Genomic DNA, 26,398 nt, shown 5'->3' with positions numbered 1-26,398 from the left:
ATGTCAGAGGTAGGTTCTTTACTCAGAGTAGTAAGGGCGTGGAATGCCCTGCCTGCAGCAGTAGTGGACCCGTCAACATTAAGGGCATTTAAAGGGTCATTGGATAAACATATGGATGATATTGGAATAGTGTAGATTAGATGGGCTTTAGATTGGTTTCACAGGTCAGCGCAACATCGAGGGCTGAAGGGCCTGTACTGCGCTGGAATGTTCTATGTTCTATGATATAATCAGCAGCTCGGGCAGCATGTGGAGAGACAGAGTTAGTGCTTCACAGCAGAGATCTTTCATTGGAACCGAGAAGAGTCTGAGACGTAGCAATGTTTAAAGTAAATTACCCGTCTTTGTACTTGCTTTAAACCTGCTTTAAATCTCATACTCTGAAGCATGAATTCTCTCTTTCTGCAGGCCTGCTAAGATTAGAGATTAGCTTCAAATATACAAACAATCTTAGAGATTTAGAAAGAGAGATTTAAGGGTTTCTGCAACTCACCAAACTCCCAGCTCTCGAGGTCGCACTCCAGTGCTAAGACTCGACACTCAATGGAGTGCGAGGAGTTTGGTGAGGAGGGAGAGTGGTGTTGTTTTGCCTTTTCCATCTTTTTCACTCTGTAGAAACTGGTTCTCTACTAAAGGGGAAGGTAGCTGTTTGGTGAGTGATAGGTACAGTTAAGGCTCAATCTATTCTTAAGGTTTAAATAGTACAGGAATGTGTGGCAAGATTCAATGAATATATAATTATTTTAATTGCAGTGAGGAGATTGACACTGCCCTCTGCAGCAAGGGAGTAAGGGTCCTGGCGGCAGCATTGTCTGCCCAGTGCCAGGTTCAGGACATCTGCTCTGGGCTGGAGAGGAACGATCCCATTGCTGTGGTCCAGGTAGATACCAACAACATTGGGAGAACCAGGGAAGTGGTTCTGCACAGAGAGTATGAGGAGCTGGGCATCAAATTAATGAGCAGAACCTCAAAAGGTCATAATTTCTGGATCATTACCTGAGCCGTGTGCAAATTGGTATAGGTCACATCAGATTAGAAAACTGAGCGTGTGACTCTAAGACTGGTGTGGGGAGAAGTGGTTCCGGTTTGTGGGGCACTGGCATCAGTATTGGGGAAAGTGGGGTCAGTCGACACCTGAACTGTGCTGGGACCAGTGTTCTAGCTAACAGCATAACTAGGGAACAGAGAAAGGGCTTTAAATTAAGATGGGCAAGGGATCAAGCTTAGATTTCCAGAAGACACTTGGCAAGCTGCTGCGTCAACTGTTGTTGTAAAAAAGGTTAATGATGTAGGGGGTACCATAGTAGCATGGATAGAAGATTGGTTAGCTAGTAGAAAACAGAGTATGCATAAATGAGTCACTTTCTAATTGGCAGCATGTGACAAGTGGAGCTCACAGGAGTGGTTACTGAGGTCTCAACTTTTTACAATTTATGTCAATGGCTTAGATGAAAGAAGCACTGGCACAATAGCTAAATTTGCAGACAGCACAAAGATAGGTTGGAAAGTATGTTGTGAAGAGGACATGAGGATGCAGACAGATATGGATAGAGAGAGTGAGTGGGCAAAAATCAGGCTGGAAAAGTATAAAGTGGGAAAGTGTGAAGTGTTCACTTTGGCAGAAAGAATAAAAAGGCAGAGAGTATTACTTCAACAGAGAGCAGCTGTAGAATCCCAAGATGCAGAGGCATCTAGGTGTTTTCGTGCAGGAGTCATTTGCAAGTAATCAAGAAGGCCAATAGAATACTAACCTTCATTGCAAGAGGAATTAAACTGAAAAGTTAAGGATGTTATGCTTCAGTTACACAGGAAATTGGTGAGACTACTGTGTGCATTTTTGGTCTCTGTGTTTAAGGAAGGATTTAATGTGTTGGACGTGGTTCAGAGGATGTTTACTAGATTGATACCTGGAATGAAAAAATTGTCTTATGGAGGAAAGGTTGGACAGGCTGGGCTTGTTTCCACTGGAGTTTAGAAGAGTGAGGGTGACAGTTGATTGGAGTAGACAAGATCCCGAAAGATATTGACAAGGTGGATGAGGAAAGGATGTTTCCTCTTGTGGGCGAGTCCAGGACTAGGGGGCACTGTTTTAAAATTAGGGGTCGCTCTTACAGGACAGAGATGAGGAGAGATCGTTTCTCTCAGAGGGTTGTGTGACCTTTGAACTCTCTGCCTCAGAAGGCAGTGGAGGCGGGGCTATTGATTTTTTTTTTAAAAGATGGAATGGAGGGAGATTCATTCCTTAGGGTTATGGCGGAGGGTGGGGGGGGGGGGGGATCTTACCAAACAGAGCAGGCACTGGAGTGGCTCCTATTCTGTATGTCTGTGATTTGGTGGAGTTGGTGCCAGTTGGTTGTAGCAGAGGTGGAAAGCACAAAGGAAAGGTTGAGTGGGGGGGGGGGGGGGGGGGGAGAGAGGCGCAGCACACATGGGGATAGGATGGGTGCAGAGCACAGTGAAAACACAAACCAGGGTAACCGACCAGCCCTCAGCAATGACACAGTAAGGTCTTTTTAAAAATCTGCACGGCACAAAAATAATTCAATTTCTACACAGACTCTGCTGTTTCAGGCCTACTCTACAGGGGACAAGCAAACTTAAAACAACAAAATCAGAAATGAGGTTAAATTAAATCTTCAATACACGTCAGCATTCTGAGCCAATATTTACTATTTCACAAGCAGGATTGGAGCTATCCAAACCAATAAAGCCAGTGTTTCAACAGAACACTCAAAAGACCAATATGCAACAGTGTTTCCAATCAGGGCAATGGACACACTGACCGGTGACTCTGACCTACAGACTATCCGCTGTCATTACCCACAGCCTCAGATATGCAAAAAGGAACATTTCCATTTTTGTAGCAACTGGATTGATACATGAATAGGCAAGGGACAGAGACAGACCCCATAGAGGCAAAAGGTCTTTAGAAAAGCATCATGGGTCAGCGCAGGCTTGCTGCGCCAAAGAGCCTGTTCCTGTGCTGTACTGTCCTTTGGTCTTTAACTAATGTGACCACAGGATATCCTAAAGCACTTTGCAGCCAATGAAGTACTTTTTGAAGTACAGTCACTGCCGTAATGTAACAAACGTAGTAGTCAATTTGTGCATCTGTATTGGTGATGTTGTTTAAGGGATAAATATTGGCCAGGACACCGGGGAGAATTCTCCTGCTGTTGTTAAAATAACAGAATTGGATCTTTTCAGCGTACTAGAGGATCATAGAATCCTACAGTGCAGAAGGAGGCCATTCAGCCCATCGAGCCTGCACCGACAATCCCACCCAGACCCTATCCCCGTAACCCCATGTAGTTACCCCTAGCTAGTCCCCCTGACACTATGGGACAACTTAACTTGGCCAATCCACCTAACCCGCACTGAAAAGTTAAGGACCGTGGGAGGAAACCAAAGCACCCGGAGGAAACCCACGCAGACACGGGGAGAACGTGCAAACTCCACACAGATAGTGACCCAAGCCGGGAATCGAATCCAGGTCCCTGGCACTGTGACGCAGCAGTGCTAACCACTGTACCACCGTGCCGCCTATGGCATGGGATTTGATTTATCATCAGAAAGACGGCACCTCTGACAGTGCAGCACTGGAGTGTCGGACTGGATTTCTGTGCTCAAGGCTCTGGATTGGAAGTTGAACTCAGCTTTGAGGTGAGAATGTGCTACTCATGGAACCAAAGCAGACAATACCCAACTCCAGTCAATTTAGTCCCACAGAACAAGAAGATTAGGAGCTTGCAGGCTCACACCTTCCTAACCAGCACATCCAGGACACAAGGGCAGCACGGTGGCACAGTGGTGAGCACAGCGCCAGGGACCTGGGTTCAATTCCCAGCTTGGGTCACTGTCTGTGCGGAGTCTGCACGTTCTCCCCGTGTCTGCATGGGTTTCCTCCGGATGCTCGGTTTCCTCCCACAGTCCGAAAGATGTGCTGGTTAGGGTGCATTGGCCATGCTAAGTTGTCCCTCAGTGCTCCCGAACAGGCGCCGGAGTGTGGCGACTAGGGGATTTTCATAGTAACTTCATTGCAGCGTTAATGTAAGCCTACTTGTGACACTGACAAATAAACTTAAACTGAATGCCCTATTCCTGACCTCTGTTCATGTTTGTATGCAGAGATCTCAGAAGGTTGTGGGAATCTTATCATTTCCATTTCACTGAAATCTTCTACATCATTCAACACGATTCCACTCTTCTGAGAGCGTTTCAAACCATTTAACTCATTAACTTCCGCATGACTGAAGTAACTCTCTCTTCAGCCCATTCCCCTCCCACACGCTACAACAGGTTTTGCTTATTTCCCAGATTTAAGAAGGATTTACATTTTAATTCTGTTCAAGTACAAATAAAAATAAACTAACCAATGATTCAAATAAAGTAACTAGGAATTAACATCTCGGCTGCTGATGTCTGAACATCAGCACCCGAGATAAAAAACGAACAAAAATAGAAAAGATACCATAATATCATAGAATCCCTACAGTGCAGACCCATCGAGTCTGCACCGACCACAATCCCACCCTGACCCTATCCGCAGGACCCAAGCTAGTCCCCCTGACACTGAGGGGCAATTTAGCATGGCCAATCCACCTAACCCGCACATCTTTGGACTATGGGAGAAAACCAGAGCACCCGGAGGAAACTCACGCAAACAAGGGGAGAATGTGCAAACTCCACACAAACAGTGACCCAAGCCGGGAATTGAACCCAGGTTCCTGACGCCGTGAAGCAGCAGTGCTAACCACTGTGCCAACAAATAAGAGGAATAACAGATGAATAGGTGGTGGTGATAAATTATCATTTGTGAACTTCCCAATTGCTTCAAGGAAAATGGAAACTCCAGCAGAACAAACACACATTTCCGTGAGCAAATTAAATTAACCACTTCATGTAAAGAGGTAGCGTACAATTCAATTTAAGGAGTTTTAGTCACATGATCACAATAAAGCTGCTGCATTGGTGGGTTGATGTATTGTGTGATAGATTGAGCAAGCCAATAAGCTTTGCCAGTTAAATTTAGGGGAGGCTCTTTGTAACAAGAATGGGTTTGGGTGAGGGACAATGTAATGACAGTCAATCTGATCTGATCTTTCACCTTTATAGGAAGTGTGTGTTCAAAAAGGAAGCAGTAATTGTAACGGGGCAGTCAAATAGGAGATGCTGACCTTGACAGGCAAGAAGACATATTTACACTCGATCAGGACATAACTGCAAGGAGCAAACGAGAAGGAAAAGTGGCTTCAGAAAAAGTCACTTACCCACCATTGAATGGCTAAGGACATGCGTATCAATGGCATCTACACACTTGGCCTTTACAAGTAAATGCAGGCGGGTAGGAGAATCCCTTAAGCTGCTATCGACTAGTGAGCACAATCTTTCCCAGTTCATTTGACCAGGGAGTGTCTGGGATTTAATGCTGGCGCAACATGTCATTCTAAAGGAACATCCACCATAAAATAAATGTAACCTTACCTCGCCAACATATTCCATTACAAAACTATTCCTCTTGATTTTTTCGAGGGTTTTAATGCCCCAACCTCTTCCATTTGAAGTTCTGAAGATGCAGAGGTCATACTGCGTCCCTTTCTGAACCACTCTGTTTGGACACTGGGGGCCGCAGCTGCAGCAAGAATTGCATTCAAAAATGGGTTTGCCTGGTGCAACCCGGAGCTGCCGCTGTGCATTATAAGCAAATTGTGCTCCCGCTTCTTCCGGACAACATTTCTCCTCCAAACAGTTTAAACACTCACAGCCAACCAAAGCATCACTGTTCAAGTTGATCCCAGGAGAAGGTTTGTATTGGTTAATATAACGGAAGTCCAAAGGGGGTGGTTCAAAATCTACTTCATTTTCCACCAGAATTTTACCTCTATGATTCTTCTTCCTGTTCAGCTCGTCTTCCCACCTTTTGAGCGCTAATCTTTGCTTCGATTTCATTACAATGTACTCTGCAACTGTGGATCTGTAATTTTCACAGTTGTTTAATTTTACTTTCTTTGCTGCCTTCACCTTTGCGAAGAATTTGCTTTGATCATCTTGAAACTGCTTTACAAGTCCAATACAGCGAAGGTTTCTCCTCGGCTCCCAGGTGTTGGTAGATTCTGGCCATCCTTTCCACTTTACTAGATAGTAATCTTTACCCTTAAGGGGGGATAAAAATGAATTTAGAAATGTTAAAAGAAGCATCATTTTGTTATCTTCTTCATCTTTTATGATTGAAAGGATGGAGAGAGATCACTAACAGTTTCAAACTTTTGGAGGCTTCCTCCACTCCGCAATACGACTCTGGTCAACTGTTCGTTTGAGATATCAAAAGTAACTTCTCTTTGTAAAGCATCTTTAATGTTGCAAAACCTCCCAAGGCGTTTCAGAGGGACATTAGCAAACAGAATTTGACACCGAGCCAAGTAAGTTGATATTAGGCCAGGCTGCCAAATAATTGGTCAAAAAGAAAAAGGTAGATCTTACGAAGCATCTTAAAACTGAACCGTGAGCAATAGAGAGGCTTAGAGAGGATGGAGGAAATTCCAGGAGGCGAGGAGCCAGGCAGCTGAAGGCATGCTCACCAATGGTGGAACAATGAGAATCGGCGATGCTCAAGAAGTCAGAATTGGAAGAGGGTTGCAGGACTTGAAAAGATAGAATCCATAAAATCCTACAGTGCAGAAGGAGGCCATTCGGCCCATCGAGGCTGCACTGACCACAATCCCACCCAGATCCTATCCCCATAACCCCATGCATTTATCCTAGCTAGTCTCCCTGACACTAAGGAACAATTTAGCATGGCCAATCCACCTAACCCGCACATCTTTGGACTGTGGGAGGAAACCGGAGCACCTGGAGGAAACCCACGCAGACACGGGGAGAATGTGCAAACTCCACACAGACAGTGACCCGAGGCCAGAATTGAACCACTGAGCCACCATGCTGCCCAGATTACAGGGAAAGAGACGGGTGAGGCGCCAGAGGGATTTGAAAACTAGAATGACAATGTTAAAACTGAGACATTACCCAAACAGGAGCCAGTGTAGGCCAGTGAACAGGGAGTGACGAACGAACAGGATCTGGTCAGAGTTGCAACACAGACAACAGAGTTACAAGTTTATGGAGGGTCGCGTGCAAGGTGGACAGCAGGAATGTATTGGAAGCATCAAGTCTCAAGGCAACAAAGGCAAGATTGAGGGTTTCAACAGCAGGTGAGCCAAAGTCGAGTGATGCTATGGAGGTAGCAACAGGCAATCTTAGTGATGGTCTGACTGCGGTCAGAAGCTCATGATGGGTGAAATTTGGCACTGAGTTTGTCAGTTACTTTGTACTTATTTTAAGGCAATTTTAAGCAAGGATTAAGAAGTTTTTACATTACTTGTGAATCTCCTGTGGCTTTGAGGACGGTTACTCAGACGAAGCTAGTTTTATTAGCACAGGCTGAAAAATCAACACCATCTTTGCATCAAGATTAGATATTTTTCTGGAAGTTTTTCTCAGAGCGTGGTCACATGGAGTGATCAGAAACAGTGTAAAAGTTGATCATTTAGAGAGGGGAGCAGAATTCAGTGCAGACGGGAAAAGGGGTGCTGCTTTTTGCCTTCAATATTTGTGGGTTATATTACAGGAAAATTCTTAATTCAATCTGCCTATAAACTAGATCAATAATGCTAAAAAGATTAAAAGTTGATTAAATTCATAAACTTTAAAAAATAGTTGTAAAAGGAACAAGAGCAGGTGCTGGGAATGCATCGCAATCTCAGACAACCACATCTGCAATAAGCATCTGTCTGCATCTCGAAGAACTTCAGTTGGGGAGTTGTTGAGCTGGAGTCTGAGATGCAGACATTACGGGGGATCAGGGAGGGCGGAGTCACCATGACAGTGTGATCCAAGAGGCAGTCACACCTTTTAGTTTAGGGAGTAGGGTAGGAGAGCGAGACTCTGACTCAGGCAGATAGAGGAGCCGGAGGAGCCTCAGCCTTTTCCCCTTCCCACCAGGTCTTGCGTCTGTGCAGATATTCAATTAGCAATGGGTTAAAGAGTTTATGAAGGACGGGCAGGATCAACCATGATTGTGTTAAACGGTGGAGCAGGTTCGAGAGGCTGAAGTGTCCACTCCTGCTCTGAGTTCAGAGTTTGTTTGGCAATGAAGAAACTGACACTTCAGTGATACAGGAAAAAGACAGAAAAAGTTGCACTTTTCACAACTACCAGATGTTTCAAAGTACATTCTAGCCAAAAAGTGGTACTGTTTGAAGTTGTGGTCATTGTTGTAATGTGTGAAACGTGGCGGCTAATCTGTGCACAGCAAGATCCCAATAAAAGGTGATAATGACCAAATCATCTCTTTCTGTCATGTTGATGGAAGCCAAAACATTGAATGTATTCAAGAAGCATTTGGATATAGCACTTGGGGTGAATGGGATCAAACGTTATGGGGAGGAAGCAGGATTAGGCTATTGAGTTGGGTGATCAGCCATGATCGTAATGAATGGTGGAGCAGGCTCGAAGGGCCAAATGGCCTCCTCCTTCTCCTATCGTCTATGTTTCTATGATAAGCACTGGCCCAGGACCCCACTCTTTTGCAAAATTACACAATGGGATCTTTTACATCCTCCCAGACAGACAGATTTAACACCACTTCCAAAAAACAGCATCAAAAACAGGTGTTTGTGATGCAGTGAGTAATGTCTCCGCCTTTCAGCCAGAAGCTTAGAGTTCAAATCCCATTCCAGGACTTGATGGTGACAGATTGTGCATTCAGAACGTGGACAACCAGGTTGAATATCCACTTGTAAAACCTTCCAAAGACCTACAGGAGGCGGTAAGGGTGGGAGCTTCTCCTGGTCAGCCATGCTTGATGCCAAGTGGCGCCCATCAAACTGTAGTCCCTAGCAACAGGCCAGTTCCAGGAAAAACTCACTACGGAAACAAACCCAAAACATGGTCAATATCTGCCTCATGTGCCACGAGAATTGGGAAGAGAAAAAGAGAGAATAAAGGAAACATCCTGTTAGCCTGACATCATCATTCAGAAAATCTTGCAATCAATATAACCAGGCACTAATGATTTGGCAGAGTCAACATGGCTTGATGAGAGAGAAAGGGAGAAATCATCTTTGACAAATCTGTTGAGTTTTTTGAGGATGTAACCTGCAGGTAGACTAACGGAAACCAGTGGATCTAATCTCATCCAGATTTGTAAAGAGGCATTCGATAAAACTGGTACCATGGATGAGGGACTTTCAGGTGTGTGCAGACACTCGAGGTGGTGAGGTCATTCTCCGTAAGAGTAGGGAGGTTAAAATCATGAAAGGTTTTGATGAGGCAGTCTCCAGTAGCAGATGGGTCAGCAACACAAACTTCAGATAATTGGCAAAAGGTACATGAGGAGGAATGATTTTCTTTCTCAAGTGCAGCAAGTTGCAGTGATCGGGAATGTGTTACCTGAAAGGGGGGTGGCAACAGCTTCAATAACAATTGGATAAATACTGGAAGGGGGAACATTTTGCAGGACTATAGGGAAAGAGCAGGAGAATGGGAATAATTGGAAAGGCCTTTCAAAGAGCCGGCACAAGAGAGAAGATGATCAAAGCTGGGGTTAAAGCGGGATGCAAATAAACTAAGGATACACAAGCAAACAAGATTAAAAAACATTCAGTGCCATGAATGTGTGAATCAGTGTCAGAACGGCACAGTGGTTAGTACTGCTGCCTCACAACATCAGGGACCCAGGTTCAATTCCCAGCTCAGGTCACTGTCTGTGTGGAGTTTGCACATTCTCCCCGTGTCTGCGTGGGTTTCCTCCGGGTGCTCCAGTTTCCTCCCACACTCCAAAGATATGCGGGTTAAGTGGATTGGCCATGCTAAATTGCCCCTTAGTGTCAGTGGGACCAAGTAGGGTAAATGCATGGGGTTATGGGGATAGGGCCTGGGTGGGATTGTGGTTGTTGCAGACTCGATGGGCTGAATGGCCTCATTCTGCACTGTAGGGATTCTATGATAGCATTTGGTCACATTTTTGGAAATCAACTCAGACTGAGGATTTTATTTTTACAAAATTAAATATACTGAAAAAGTAGAAAAAAAAATAGAATTCTAAAAGGATTATTCCTGTGACGATTTTCTCAGACACTTGCTTGTCGTTCTAAATGAAACCGTTATGAATGAAACATGGGCTTGAACTTCAGTTCACATTATCCAGGAAGAGGGTGTTAAGACATTTCTGAAATAAGTTGCGCCAGGTTACAAAATCCAAAATTATGAAAGGTTTGCTTCAACTAGAACCTGTACTGTACAAACAAACTGAGCTATGTTCACACCAGGAGGTGGACACAGAACAGGATCTTACACTTTAGAGGAATGGTGTGTGTGTAGTGAACCTACCTTTTCTTTCTTGAACCCACAGAGATACTCCACTTCATATTCTTCCAGATTTCTTTTGTCAATTCCGAGCTCAGAACAGGTAAGGTTTTCTGCTCGACACAATTCCTGGAGAATTTCGAACGATGCTAAACACGGCACACACCACCCTAATACAACAAAGAGAATAGGAAGTTACATTTTGGGCAGGGGAGCAAGAGCAGAGTGGCCAGAGGAAGAGCAGAGTGGCCAGAGGAAGAGCAGAGTGGCCAGAGGAAGAGGTACAGAAACTGAAGATACAGCAATGATCTAATTACTTATAAAAATAGATTATTCTGGTGGTTTGTACATCCATAATCCGCACCCTGAAACGATGGCTAACATGTTGGAGATAATCCTTCTTCCTTGAAACACAATCCTGTACAAGACATTAGTAAGGCCACACTTGGAATACTGCGTACAGTTCTGGTTAGCCTATTATAGAAAGGATATTGTTAAACTAGAAAGAGTGCAGAAAAGATTTACTAGGATGCTACCGGGACTTGATGGATTGAGTTATAAGGAGAGGCTGGATAGACTGGGACATTTTTCTCTGGAGCGTAGGAGGCTGAGGGGTGACCTTATGGAGGTCTATAAAATAATGAGGAGCACAGATCAGCTAGATAGTCAATGTCTTTTCCCAAAGGTAGGGGAGTCTAAAACGAGAGGGCATAGGTTTAAGGTAAGAGGGGAGAGGTACAAAAGTGTCCAGAGGGGCAATTTTTTCCACACAGAGGGTGGTGAGTGTCTGGAACAAGCTGCCAGAGGTAGTAGTAGAGGCGGGTGCAATTTTGTCTTTTAAAAAGCATTTAGACGGTTACACGGGTAAGATGGGTATAGAGGGATATGGGCCAAACGTGGGCAATTGAGACTAGCTTAGGGGTTTTAAAAAAAAGAATGGCATGGACAAGTTGGGCTGAAGGGCCTGTTTCCATGCTGTAAACCTCTATGATTCTAATCTAATCCAGGTTGGAAAACAAATCTATGACCTAAATTGTATCACTGGGGCCTCTTCAGCATAAATGATTCCATGCATTGGCTTACATTTTAATTTATTTATGCTGAAGCACCAAAAATTCACTTCCCTGTTTGATAAACTCGTTTACACCATTCAGGAAGCAGAGCTGATTATTTAATTGCTCACGCTGTTACCCCGACAGTTGATTTTCAGAAGAGTACTATACTCACAAACCACAAGTGCTGCAGAGGCCTTGATGAAGAAAATGCCCCCCCCGCCCCACTAAATACAAAAGCTAATACAGAACAGACGTTAAAAATGTGTTAACTGATCAGATACATCCTTTATCTTTACAATCCAGCATGGAATTTAAATGCAAATTTCAACCACAATGCTCAACAAGCTGCGACAGATTAGAACAGGCATTTGTGTGACCACCACCCTCACAGACAGAGGTCACAACATAAAATGGCGCAAGCCGTGGTCCAACTCATCACAATTTGAGCAGTAGATCAGAGGTTATTTCAGGCACAATGTCGCACATTAGATTTGTGGGGAGTGTGGTGTAGCAGGGAGAAGGGGGGAAGAGTTACGACTGTAATTAGCTTTTTTAAAAAAGTTTTGAATTAAGCATTTAGGTAAATGGATAGATGGTGTGACCGCAGCTTTCACTTTTACAGGAGTGTTAACGTGGACAAGTGGCCCCAAGAAGTTTCACAGAAGCACAAAGGAAGCTTCCAGAAGGGTAACAAAAGACCTAGTCAAAAGAGGTGAACTGAAGGGAGGTCATAAAAGGAGAGAGGGGGAGGGAATATGACAGATCAAACAGCCAAGGTGGGAAAACACACACTTACTGAGTCAAAGTGACTTCCCAAAAGGGCAGAACGGGAGAAACACAGAGTTCTGGGCGGCCATTAAAGCTCAACAGGGAGAGACAAAGAAATGACTGCATTTAGACAAAGTGTTGGGGGGTGTAAAAAGGAGACAACACAGGCCTGCAAGCACAGGGCTGAAGGGAGTGTGGGATAGAGCACACGGACAGTTCGACAAGGCGATGGAGTTTGTGGCAGAGGCCAAACACAATGTTTAGCTGGAGGCAAAGACAGCTGAGTCAAGACTACAAACAGTGAGAAGTCTCGCAACACCAGGTTAAAGTCCAACAGGTTTATTTATTTATTTTTATACTTTTCCAATTCAATCAAATCAATTCCAATTCAGAGTCTCAACAAGTTGAGACATTTCCAATCCAGGCTGACAAGACAGGGCAAGCGACCAAACCACCCTGTCCTGGGCCCGATCTACATGAGCCAAGCTGATTGGAGAAGGGGGAGGTTCCTCCTCCAAGACTTGGGCTCATTTGCATCTTAGCCAAAAGGCCGAGATGCCGCTTTTAAAAATTGCTTCATATGAAACATATGAAGCTTCAATGTAACCTAATGACCTCAAAGTCCAACAGGTTTATTTGGTAGCACGAGCTTTCAGAGCGTTGCTCCTTCATCAGGTGAGTGGAGAGTTGGGTTCACAAACAAAGCATATATAGGCAATGACTCAAATGCAAGATAATGGTTGGAATACGAGTCTTTACAGGTAATCAAGTCTCTACAGGTAAAGTCATAGAGGTTTACAGCATGGAAACAGGCCCTTTGGCCCAACTTGTCCATGCCGTCCCTTTTTAAACCCCTAAGCTAGTCCCAATTGCCCACGTTTGGCCCATATCCCTCTATACCCATCCTACCCATGTAACTGTCCAAATGCTTTTTAAACACTGTACCCGTCTCTACTACTGCCTCTGGCAGCTTGTTCCAGACACTCACCATCCTCTGAAAAAATTGCCCCTCTGGACACTTCTGTATCTCTCCCCTCTCACCTTAAACCTGTGCCCTCTAGTTTTAGACTCCCCTACCTTTGGAAAAAGATATTGACTATCTCACTGATCCATGCCCCTGATTATTTTATAGACCTTTATAAGATCATACTTAAGCCTCCTACGCTTCAGAGAAAAAAGTCCCAGTCTATCCAGCCTCTCCTTATAACTCAATCCATAAAGTCCCGGTAGCATCCCAGTAAATCTTTTCTGCACTCTTTCTAGTTTAATAATATCCTTTCTATAATAGGGTGACCAGAACTGTACACAGTATTCCAAGTGTGGCCTTACCAATGTCTTGTACAACTTCAACAAGACGTCCCAACTCCTGTACTAAATGTTCTGACTAATGAAACCAAGCATGCCAAATGCCTTCTTCACATTTTGTCCACCTGTGACTCCACTTTCAAGGAGCTATGAACATGTACCCCTAGATCTCGCTGTTCTGCAACTTTCCCTAACACCCTATCATTAACTGAGTAAATCCTGCCCTGGTTCAATCACCCAAAATGCATCACCTCTCATTTATCTAAATTAAACTCCATCTGCCATTAGTCAGCCCACTGGCCCAATTGATCAAGATCCTGTTGCAATCCCAAATAACCTTCTTCATTGTCCACTATGCCACCAATCTTGGTGTCATCTGCAAACTTACTAACCATGCCTACTAAATTCTCATCCAAATCATTAATATAAAGGACAAATAACAGCGGACCCAGCACTGATCCCTGAGGCACACCGCTGGTCACAGGCCTCCAGTTTGAGAAACAACCCTCTACAACCACCCTCTGGCTTCTGTCATCGAGGCAATTTTGTATCCATTTGGCTACCTCACCCTGGATCCCGTGAGATTTAACCTTATGCAACAATCTACCATGTGGTACCTTGTCAAAGGTACAGACAATGCGAGTGGAGAGGGGTTTAATCACAGGTTAAAGAGGTATGAATTGTCTCAAGCCAGGACAGTTAGTCGGATTTTGCAAGCCCAGGCCAAATAGTGGGGGTCACACGTAGTGTGACATGAACCCAAGATCCAGGTTGAGGCCGTCCTCATGCATGCGGAACTTGGCCATCAGTTTCTGCTCAGCGATTCTGTGTTGTCGTGCGTATCAGAATGCAGAACAGAATATAGCACAGCAGGAGGCCATTTGGCCCATCGAGTCTGTACCGACCACAATCCCACTCAGGCCCTATTCCCATGACATTTCATAACCCCACACATTTACCCTGCTAATCTCCCTTACACTAGGGTCAATGTGCGGCACGGTGGCACAGTGGTTAGCACTGCTGCCTCATAGCGCCAGGGACCCGGGTTCAATTCCAGCCTCGGGTCGCTGTCTGTGTGGAGTTTGCAAGTTCTCCCCGTGTCTGTGTGGGTTTCCTCCGGGTGCTCCGGTTTCCTCCCACAGTCCAAAGATGTGCAGGTTACGTGAATTGGCAATGATAAATTGCCCCTTAATGTCAGGGGGATTAGCAGGTAAATATCTGGTATTATAGCGATAGGACCTGGGTGGGATTGTTGTCGGTGCAGGTTCAATGGGCTGAATGGCCTCCTCCTGCACTGTAGGGATTCTGATTCTATGAAATTCAAGTTGTGCGATCGTGGAACAACAACCTGCATCAAATTTTATAAATAATAAAACTACTAAACTCAATTTCCAAACTTATCACAGCAGTGTATCGTCATTAAGTAATATGATGTTAAGCTGATGGGGAATTTTCACCATACAATCTTCAATTTAGGTAGTTGAAAGATTAACAACAATGGGGTATAATATTCTCAGAATATTTTTTTAAAAGATCCTGAGGCGGCATTCCCCTCTTCTCACAGGTACACAACAGCCAATTATCAGCTTGTGTTCAGGTATATCAATAACAAAAGCTTGTAAAAACGCCTGGTGCTGAATGCTCCCGGCATAACGTCATTCTGTATAAATCAGCAAATGGAATCAGCAGCCCGAAGGGGAGCAGAGGTACAACGGAGAAGAACAAACGACATCAGCCACCGTCAAGAACTCAAAACTCTGGAGAATTGTATGGAATTCTCCCATTTTGAGACCAAGTTGGTGTTGGCAGAGCGGTGAACAGCGCATCGGGACAGTGCAGCACTGTGGCAGAGAGTTGGCATACTCACCCAGAAGTCTCTGGTGAACTGAGGACCGCCATTTTGGTTTGATTTATTATTGTCACATGTATTAACACAGTGAAAAGTATTGTTTCTTGCGCGCTATACAGACAAAACATAACGTTAATAGAGAAGGAAAGGGGAGAGTGCAGAATGTAGTGTTACAGTCATAGCTAGGGTGTAGAGAAAGATCAACTTAATGCGAGGTAGGTCCATTCAAAAGTATGATGGCAGCAGGGAAGAAGCTGTTCTCAAGTCGGCTCAAGAGTCCCCTTATTTAAGGAAAGACAGTTGATTGGAGGCAGTTCAGCGGAGGTTCACTCGGTTGGTCCCCGGTATTGAGGGATTGTCTTATGAGGAAAGGTTAAATGGGTTGGGACTTTATTCATTGGAATTTAGAATGAGAGATGATCTCATTGAAACATATCAGATTCTTAAGGGGCTCGACAGGGTGAATGCTGAGCATGTGCACGCCACTCTCCATCAACTGGGTTTGATGCCAATGTAATTTCACACGGGCGTGACACAAGATTGGAAAGCCTGATGGGATTCCTAATTGGGCAAAAGGAGGATAAGTTCCCAGGCCCTGATGCCTTATACCCCGGGTTAGAGATGGTGGATGCATTGATTGTAATTTTCCAAAAAGCCTTGGATTCAGAAGTACCGGAGGATTGGAAAACTGCCAATGTGACACCCCTATTCAAAAAGGGAGGGAGGCAAAAGACAGGTAACTACAGACCAATTAGCCTAACATCTATTGTTGGAATCAATTATTAAGGAAGTAATAGCAGCACATTTGAAAAACTATAATCTAATCAAGCAGATCCAGCACGGCTTCATGAAAGGGAAATAGTGTCTGACTAATTTATTGGAGTTTTGCGAGGAAGTCTCAACTAGAGTGGATAGAGGGGAACCAGTAGACGTGTTGTATTTGGATTTCCAGAAGGCGTTCGACAAGGTACTTCATAAAAGGTTAAATCATAAGATAAGAACCCATGGTGTTGGAGGTGATATATTGGCACAGATAGAGAATTGGCTAATGGACAGGAAACAGCGAGTGGGAGGAATGGGGTATTTTTCAGGTTGGCGATCTGTAACCAGTGGGGTTCCTCAGGGATCAGTGCTGGGACCACAACTGTTTACAATATATACTAATGACTTGGACAAAGAACGTGAACGTACTGACACCAAACATAGGTGGAAAGGCAAGTTGCCAGAGGGATACAAACCAATTGTTCAGAGGGCAGAAAGTTGGCAAATGGAGTATAATGTGGGAAAATGTGAAGGTCATTTTGGAAGGAAGAAGAGTATTATTTAATTGGAGAAAAACTGCAGAAAGCTGCAACACAAAGGGACATGGGGGTAATTGTGCACAAAACACAGAAAGTTGGGTACAGGTGCAGCAGGTAATCAGGAAGGCTAATGGATCGTAGGCCCTTATTTCAAGAAGGTTGGAACGTAAGAGTAAGGAAGCCTTGCTGCAACTGTACAAGGTACTGGTGAGACCACATCTGCGATAAGGTGAGCAGTTTTGGTCCCCTTATTTAAGAAAAGATATTTGATTGGAGGCAGTTCAGCGAAGGTTCACTCGGATGATCCCCGGTATGGAGGGATTGTCTTATGAGGAAACAGGTTGGGACTCTAGTCATTGGAATTTAGAAGAATGAGAAGTGATCTCAGTGAAATGTATCAGATTCTTAAGGGGCTCGACAGGGTAAATGATGAAAAGATGTTTCCCCTCATAGAAGAGTCTACGGCCAGAGGACATAGTCTCAGGATAAAGGGGTGCCAATTTAAGACTGAGATGAAGAGGAATTTCTTCTGTCAGATGGCTACGAGTCTTTGGAACTCCTTGCCAAGAGAGCTGTGGGGGCAGAGTCTTTGTGTATATTTGGGGCTGAGATAGATTGATTCCATTACTGATCAAAAATCTAAGGTTTTGTGGAAAGGGCAGGAAAGTGGACGTGAGGAATGTCGTTGGATCAGCCATGGTCCTATTGAATGGGCTCGAGGGGCCGGATGGTCTCCTCCTGTTCCTATTTTGTATGGTCTTATTCCAGTGGGAGCTATGAGCGTTCATGATATGCAAGTGGCATTTCTGCCACCTGCCAGCAGGAAGAGTGACCATTAACCCGCCACTGGGAGGATTGTAACGGGATTTTATACCAGCAAATTCCTGACTATTTGCCTCTTGCCAGATTCTCCTCCTATCAGCAAACCTGCCGTGGGTGGGTTGGGAGAATCCCGTCCACTCTCACTGTTGTGGGTCTCAGGTCAGGCTGTAGCACAGGCATCCTGTAATTCAGCAAAGCTAGCACACACAACTCCAGCATTTCAAATCTATGTTCATTTTATTTAAAAAGTACCCAAAGTAAATCTAGTTCAAATGTTACAGCAGTCAGATACATGTTTTATGTTGTACCACCGGGGGGCACTTGGCCAGAATGTGCTGGATAGGAAAGTGTGTCATATAATAAAAAAGTGAAACCTTTATCCAACTGATTTCACCATCAATACTGAAGGCACAGGGAGGTCTTATGACATAACAAGGCAGCAACCCTGCCCATGAACTAGAAGCTCCGAGTTCAAGTCCCGGCTCTGGACTTGAAGGCCTAGCGATGTGCATTCATAACGTGGCCAAACAGCTTGGCCTCCTTGTCCTACCCATGCTGGGGGTTGCGGAATTATCATAGAATCCCTACAGTGCAGGAAGAGGCCTTTCAGCCCATCGAGTCTGCACCGACCACAATCCCACCCAGGCCTTATTCCCGTAACCCCTCATATTTACCCTGCTAGTCCCCCTGACACTAGGGTTAATTTAACATGGCCAATCAACCTAACCAGCACATCTTTGGACTGTGGGAGGAAACCGGAGCACCCGGAGGAAACCCACGCAGACACGGGGAGAACATGCAAACTCCACACAGACAGTCACCCGAGGCCGGAATTGAACCCAGGTCCCTGGCGCTGTAAGGCAGCAATGCTAACCATTGTGCCACCGTGCCAGGTTATGGGTTGGAGCTGCCTTCAGCAGGAGAAGGCATGTATGTTTTGAAAAAGATAACCAGTGTTTCTAGAATCAAGTGCCCACGGCAAATTTCTGGCACCATGTTTGGATACAGAGGAACAGGCAAGGACAACCTTAATAAAATTAAATGTCAAAGGACACCGTTCAGGCCCAGCTGTCTGCACATTATCTACCATTACATCCATTCAATCATCTTTCACATGTCTTAAAAATATCTGGATTGACTCAGTTACGTCCTTTAGAAAGGATGTAAAAGCCTTAGAGTGGGTGCAGGACAGGTTAACTAGAACTGTACCAGGGATGAGGACTCCCGGTTACACAGGGATTGTCCTCCTTAGAGCAGAGGTTAACACAAATCTTCATAGACATGTTCAAAGTTATGAGGGGGTTTGGTAGGCAGGAAAAAAACCTTTCCATTGACAGGACGGTCAGTAAGCAGAGGACACAATTAATGTAATTAGCATAAAAGCTAGGGATGAGGAGGAAATGTTTTCAGACAGTGGCTGGGATGGGGAATACACTGCCTGAGAAAGTATTGGTAATAGATTCAATAGTAACTTTTAAATATTAAATAATAGATTCAGTAACTTTTAAATATTAACTCAATGCACTATTAACTATTAACTCAATAACACTAATAACTCAATATTAAAAATCTGCAGAGCAAGAGAAAGACCAAGGGAGTGGGATTCGCTGGAAGATAAGAACAGGAGTAGGCCATTCAACACCTCAAGGCTGTTCCGACATTCAATGAGATCATGGCTGATCTGTGGCCTAACTCCATAAACCTGCCTTTGGTCCATATCCCTTAACACCTTTGCTTATCAAAAAATTATCTATCTCAGGATTTAAAACTAGCAACTGATCTAACTGTAACTGCTTAGTGTGGGAGAGAGTTCCAAACCTCTGCCAGAGGCTAGCTCTTACAGAAAAGATGATGGGCCAAGTGGCCTCCTGTGCTGCAAGACTTTACAATCAGTTCTGGCAATACATTCCACATTTTAAACCAATTTTAAGACAAAAGACTTCTAACTTTGCCTTTAACGCTCCTAGCTTGAAATGCTGGAAAATCTCAGCAGGTCTGACAGCGGAGAGAGAGGAGAGCCAACTAGTTTGATAAATCATTAATAATATGTTCCACCAAAGGCGACTGTGGAAAAGAGGAGTTTGTGATGCAGGGCACAACATATCGTCATAGATACAAGTCTGCACAGCTATCAGAAAACAAGGAATTGGAGAAAAAAAGAGCTCTTCTGATTGGCAGAATGTGACAACTGGTTTGCCACATGGATCGGAGTCAACTTTATGCAGTTTTATAAAGTATTTAGACGGAAGTACCGAAATAATGTTTTCTACATTTTTTTTCCAGGCTGGCGCCGGAGTGTGGCGACTTCTTGCAAGCTGCGCCCAGCATACCTTCTAATTCTATCTTTAACTCTTGTTCTATGCTTCTAAAACTTCATTCTAACTCTTTTAAACTTTCTAACAATGACACCCTACCTCTGACTGTAACACTACATTCTGCACTCTCTCGTTTCCTTCTCTATGAACGGTATGCTTTGTCTGTATAGCGCGCAAGAAACAATACTTTACACTGCATGCTAATACATGTGACAATAATAAATCAAATCAAATACATTAGTGATGACACAGAGGTAGACTGAGTACAGTCATAGTCAGAGTCATACAGTGCAGAAAAGGCCCTTCAGCCCATCGAGTCTGCACAGACAATAACTACCACCAAAGGCGCGCTAATCCCATTTTCCTGCACTTGTCCCATATCCTTGAATGTTGTGATGTTTCAAGTGCTCATCCAAATGCTCTTTAAAGGTTGCAAGATTTCCAGCCTCCACTATCTTCCCAGGCAGTACATTCCAGGTTCCCACCACCCTCTGAGTGAAAAAGGTTTTTCTCAAATCCCCTCTGAATCTCCTGCCCCTCGCCCTAAAACTATGCCCCCTCGTGACTGACCCTTCAGCCAGTCTCCATACTCACCCTGTCCATGCCCCTCACAATCTTATACACTTCAATTAGGTCGCCCCTCAGCCTTCTAGTAGTGCCAGGGATTGTCAGAGGATACAACAAGATATAGATAGATTGGAGACTTGGGCACAGAAATGGCAGATAGAGTTTAATCCGGACAAATGTGAGGTGATGCATTTTGGAGGATCAAATTTAGGTGTGAATTATACTGTAAAAGACAGAACCCTCAGGAATATTAACATACAGAGGGATCTGTGCATGCAGGTCCACAGTTCTCAAAGTGGCAACACAGGTGGCCAAGGTGATTAAGAAGGCACATGGCATGCTTGCCTTCATTGGCCGGGAAGTTGATTTCCCAAGAGTTGGGAAATCATGTTGCAGCTATATAAAACCTTGGTTAGGCTGCATTTGGAGTATTGCGTGCAGTTCTGGTTGCCACACTACCAGAAGGACGTAGAAGCTTTGGAGAGAGTGCGAGGAAGGTTCACCAGGATGTTGGCTATGAGGAGAGGTTGAATAAACTAGGATTGTTTTCACTGGAAAGACAGAATCTGAGGGGAGACCTGATAGAGGCCTATAAAATTATGAGGGGTACAGACAGAGTGGATAGTCAGAGACTTTTTCCCAGGGTAGAAATGTCAATTACAAGGGGGCACAGGTTCAAAGTGAGAGGGGGAAAGTTTAAGAGGGTTGTGCGGGGGAAGTTTTAGTTTTTCACGCAGAGAGTGGTGGGTGCCTGGAACGCGCTGCCAGAGGAGGTGGTGGAAGCAGGCACATTAACAACATTTAAGAGGCATCTGGATGGGTACATGAACAGGGAGGGAATAGAGGGATACAGACCGAGTAAGGGCAGAAGGTTTTTTAAGTTTAGTTGGAGCATCATGATCAGCATGGGCTTGGCGGGCCGAAGGGTCTGTTCCTGTGCTGTGCTCTTCTTTGTTCTGCTCTAAAAGAAACCAATCCAAGCCTATCTAGTCTCTCCTTATAGCTCAAATGCTCCATCCTCAGCAACATCCTGGTGAACCCCCATGTACCACCTCTAGTGCAATCACATCCTTCTTCTAGTGAAGTGACCAGAACTGCACACAGTATTCCAGCTGCGACCTAACCAACACTCTGTACAACTCCAACATTACCCCTTTGCTTTTATACTCTACATCACGACTGATGAAAGCAAGTGTCCCATATGCCTACTTAACTATCCTATTCACCTGCTCTGCCGACTTCAGGGATCTGTGAATAGTTACCCCAGGATCCCTCTGTTCCCCTGAGCTTCCCAGTATCCTGCCATTCATTAAATGCTCCCTCATCTTGTTTCTTCCTCCAAAGTGCATCACCTCACACTTATCAGGATTAAATCCAATCTGCCACTGCTCTGCCCATCCGACCAACCCATTTATATCATCCTGCAACCTATAACCATCTTCTTCACTATCAACCACCCCACCAATCTTGGTGTCAAACTCCCAAGTTCACAAAATTCCAACAATGAAATTTCAAATGCAAACAGAAGAGCTTTTGTGCTTCACAGGCTGCTTCCCACAGATCCGAGATGGAACATAGAACATAGAACATAGAACATTACAGCGCAGAACAGGCCCTTCGGCCCACGATGTTGCACCGACCAGTTAAAAAAAAAAAAAACTGTGACCCTCCAACCTAAACCAATTTCTTTTCGTCCATGAACCTATCTACGGATCTCTTAAACGCCCCCAAACTAGGCGCATTTACTACTGATGCTGGCAGGGCATTCCAATCCCTCACCACCCTCTGGGTAAAGAACCTACCCCTGACATCGGTTCTATAACTACCCCCCCTCAATTTAAAGCCATGCCCCCTCGTGCTGGATTTCTCCATCAGAGGAAAAAGGCTATCACTATCCACCCTATCTAAACCTCTAATCATCTTATATGTTTCAATAAGATCCCCTCTTAGCCGCCGCCTTTCCAGCGAAAACAATCCCAAATCCCTCAGCCTCTCCTCATAGGATCTCCCCTCCATACCAGGCAACATCCTGGTAAACCTCCTCTGCACCCTCTCCAAAGCCTCCACATCCTTCCTGTAATGTGGGGACCAGAACTGCACACAGTACTCCAAGTGCGGCCGCACCAGAGTTGTGTACAGTTGCAACATAACGCTACGACTCCTAAATTCAATCCCCCTACCAATAAACGCCAAGACACCATATGCCTTCTTAACAACCTTATCTACTTGATTCCCAACTTTCAGGGATCTATGCACACATACACCTAGATCCCTCTGCTCCTCCACACTATTCAAAGTCCTCCCGTTAGCCCTATACTCAACACATCTGTTATTCCTACCAAAGTGAATTACCTCACACTTCTCCGACAGTGCAAGATAGACATACAATATCATCCTGCATCTCCCCAAGCCACACAACTCGGAGATCTCTGTCTTCATTAAATTCTGACCCCCTCAGGCACCCCCGATTTTAATCCTTTCACCATTTGGTGGCCGTGCCTTCAGTTGCCTGGCCCCTGGAACTTCCTTGCTACACTACTCCACCTCCCCCGCCCCCCTCACTTCCTTCAAGAAGCTCCCTGAAACCTGCCTCTATGACCAAGCTTGTGAGCATCTGACCTCATTATTTCCTTATGTGACTCAATGTCAAATCGCATTTCATAATGTTCCTGCAAAGCATCGCGGGACATTACATAAAGGGTGCTAGATAAATAAACATTCTTGGAGTATGAAGGGTGCTATTAAGGCAGCTTTCACTGTCTGTGGCCACCTCCACTGTCTAGTTAACAAAATGATGATCAGAATCTTATTCTCTTTCCCTTTGCAAAAGTATTTTGTAAAAGTGCCGACACTATTCCGAGCTCCTACGGTTACTGAAGATGACAGTTACTAAGGATTATAGATCGTCAGCAATCAGTCAAAAATCTAAAGAGAGTTCAGCATGAACTGTAGCTGTTAAAGTTAGTCCCCCTGGTGTCAGGGGCAATTATCTCCAAAACAAGGCAAACAAAAAAGGGCAGAAAGCATGAGCAGGTTATCTATAATCCTCAGTTACTGACTTGCAAAAAGGTTTCAAACTCCCTGTCTGCAAACAACTGTGCAGATTCAAATGTCAACTACAGGAAATCTCTCCAATAAAATTAGAATCTTCCAAAGTTATCACAAACCTTAAAATATCGATATAATATACAAGCTGCAATAAATAATAGCCTGGACAGCAGGAAACTGCCTAAACTTCACCAGATAAAGCCACAGGATCCTAAACATTCACCTGAAAGGGATGATGGATTAATTCCTTATCCACAAAGGGGGTGTCCTCTATCAGATTACAGGTCACAGCACGGTTTACTTAGTGTTTTTAAAGAATCTTTTCGATTAATTTCACTCTGGGTTTGCAAGCTCCTTCACTAGGGTGATTGAATCCACTGTGAACGCAAACTCCATAACCGGAACGTTGACACAATCTCCCTCCATAACCAGTGGCGCAGGCTTTACTTATCCCACACTTCCAAACCCACAAGCCATCTGTCACGATTCCTATGACAACCCCTTCCAAACCCGTGACTTCTACCAGCTACAAGGACGAGGGCAGCAGATACACGGGAACACCACCACCTTCAGGTTCCCCTCCGAGTCACTCACCACCCTGACTTGGAAATATATCGGCAGTTCCTCCACTGTCACTGAATCAAAATCCTGGAATTCCTTAATAGCACAGTGGGAGTACCTACACCACACCGACCGTGGCAGTTCGAGGAGGCAGCTCATCGCCACCTTCTCAAGGGCAATTAGGGACGAGCAATTTAACACTGACCTCACCAGCAACACCCACCGTCTGAGAAAGAATACATTTTAAACCCCCCCAGCATTCCACTACATGTCGCTGTGCCTTCAGACACCTCAGAGGCAAAGCTGGAATTCCCTCAACACTTTGCCACCTCTTTTCTATTTAAAGACCCACCGCTTTACCAAGTCCCTCCCAGTCTTGCCTCCTTTAGCATAGGGCAGCATGGTGGCACAGTGGTTAGCACCGTGCAGAAGCAGGTCATTCGGCCCATTGAATCTGCACTGACCACAATCCCACACAGGCCCTATCCCCGTAACCCCACATATTTACCCTGCTAATCCTAGGGTCAATTTAGCACAGCCAATGCACGTAACCTGCACATCTTTGGATTGTGGGAGGAAACCGGAGCACCCGGAGGAAACCCACACAGACACGGGGAGAACGTGTAGACTCCACACACAGTGACCTGAGGCTGGAATTGAATCCAGGTCCCTGGCGCTATGAGGCTGCAATGCGAACCACTGTGCCACCATGCCACCCTTCCCACAGTTCAAAAGAGATGCAGGTTAGGTGGATTGGCCGTACTAAATTGATCCTTTGTATCTAAGATGGTGGGGTGGATTAGCCATGGTTAATGCATGGAGTTAGGGAGATGGGCCTGGGTAAGATGATGTCTCAAGAGTCAGTACGATCTCAGTGGGCTGAATGGCCTCTGTAGGTATTCTATTTTCCTGCAAAAGTCCTCTATTAAAATGTGCAATGTGTGAGATACCTTTGAAAAGTGCAGCACAGGCACACACTTACAGGAAACCCGACCACATTAAACTGGAAACATAAGAGTGGATTTTAATTATGCTTTTGAATGCAGACGTTTGCATGATGTTACTTGTCCACAAGGCCCTCCCTCCCCACAGGGCAACATTTACCAGACATTTACCACTAAGGGGACTCGGTGGGCCGCCAAGAGCAAAATCTGTTGGTGTGCAGAGCATTTCCTCGGTCTCCCAACTTGGAACAACGCAATCAGAATGTCCCAATGCCTTCAAACTGAAAGTATTAAAAGTTACTCCAGTGAATGTCCGGCAGAAACTCAATCTGTGTGAAAAGGTGAATTATAAACCAATCTCACTCCTAGTGGGGGGGTTCTGTGTTGAGAGAAGCCTGATTTCAGACACTTTCTTCGGGGGGGAGAGTGCACCATATGGACGGAGCAGCGAGAAGCCGCGGCTCCGGGAGGTTACATTGAAATTGCTACATTCACAATGTAACAAATGCTGCTTTTGTGAATGGGGGAATCGCGGAGGCCCGGGCCACAGCTTCCTGCAACTCCACACACTGCTAATACTCAACCCCCTCCCCCAAAAAACCCCCCAAAACACCAGCAACACCCAGCAGATACTCACTGCCGCGGATTTCAGCCATCTTGCAGTTTCCATTCAAACATGGTGGCGCGTAAAGACGTTGCATTAAAACGCTCAACAACTCCTCCCCTTCTTAAAGAGACTCCGAAAACCTGACAAAGACACGCTGAGAAAGGGAGAGAGAGATTCAGCAAGGAGAGAGAGAGGGGGATTGAGAGACACTGAGAAAGAGAGAGAGATTCAGCAAGGAGAGAGAGAGAGGGATTCAGCAAGGAGAGAGAGAGAGAGAGGGATTGAGAGACACTGAGAAAGAGAGAGATTCAGCAAGGAGAGAGAGAGGGATTGAGAGACACTGAGAGAGATTCAGCAAGCAGAGACTGAGAGACACAGAGAAAGAGAGAGATTCAGCAAGGAGAGAGAGAGGGATTGAGAGACACTGAGAAAGAGAGAGATTCAGCAAGGAGAGAGAGACTGAGAGACACTGAGAAAGGGAGAGAGATTCAGCAAGGAGAGACAGAGAGAGGGATTGAGAGACACTGAGAAAGAGAGATTTAGCAAGGAGAGACTGAGAGACACTGAGAAAGAGAGAGAGATTTAGCAAGGAGAGACAGAGAGAGAGAGGGATTGAGAGACACTGAGAAAGGGAGAGAGATTCAGCAAGCAGAGACAGAGAGGGACTGAGAGACACTGAGAAAGAGAGAGATTCTGCAAGGAGAGACAGAGAGAGAGAGAGGGACTGAGAGACACAGAAAGAGAGAGAGATTCAGCAAGCAGAGACAGAGAGAGGCTGAGAAAATGAGAGGCCAAGAGACAGAGGGAGACTGAGAAAGAGAGACTAAGAAAGAGAAAGAATGAGAAAGGGAGGGAGACTGAGAAAGAGATACTGGGGAAGAGAGACCGAGAAAG

At 45.0% G+C, this 26,398-nt stretch overlaps 1 protein-coding gene across 1 annotated transcript in view; it reads right to left on the bottom strand.

Moving 5' to 3' along the window:
• Positions 1–25,580, bottom strand: part of LOC144508096 (histone-lysine N-methyltransferase SUV39H2-like) — a 36,384-nt gene extending 10,804 nt beyond the window's left edge. Inside the window, exons 1-3 of the mRNA XM_078235983.1 lie at positions 25,535–25,580; positions 10,387–10,532; positions 5,485–6,153 (exon numbers count right to left, since the gene is read on the bottom strand). Of these exons, the coding sequence (XP_078092109.1) occupies positions 5,485–6,153; positions 10,387–10,532; positions 25,535–25,553 (834 nt within the window). The 5' untranslated portion in view covers positions 25,554–25,580. The remainder of the gene's footprint in view (positions 1–5,484; positions 6,154–10,386; positions 10,533–25,534) is intronic.
• Between the last annotated feature and the right edge of the window lie 818 nt (positions 25,581–26,398).

This window comes from Mustelus asterias, chromosome 19, assembly GCF_964213995.1.
Source record: "Mustelus asterias chromosome 19, sMusAst1.hap1.1, whole genome shotgun sequence".
Lineage (NCBI taxonomy): Eukaryota > Metazoa > Chordata > Chondrichthyes > Carcharhiniformes > Triakidae > Mustelus > Mustelus asterias.
Note: the sequence above shows the minus strand (reverse complement) of the source record. Positions and strands in the feature narration are given on the sequence as shown.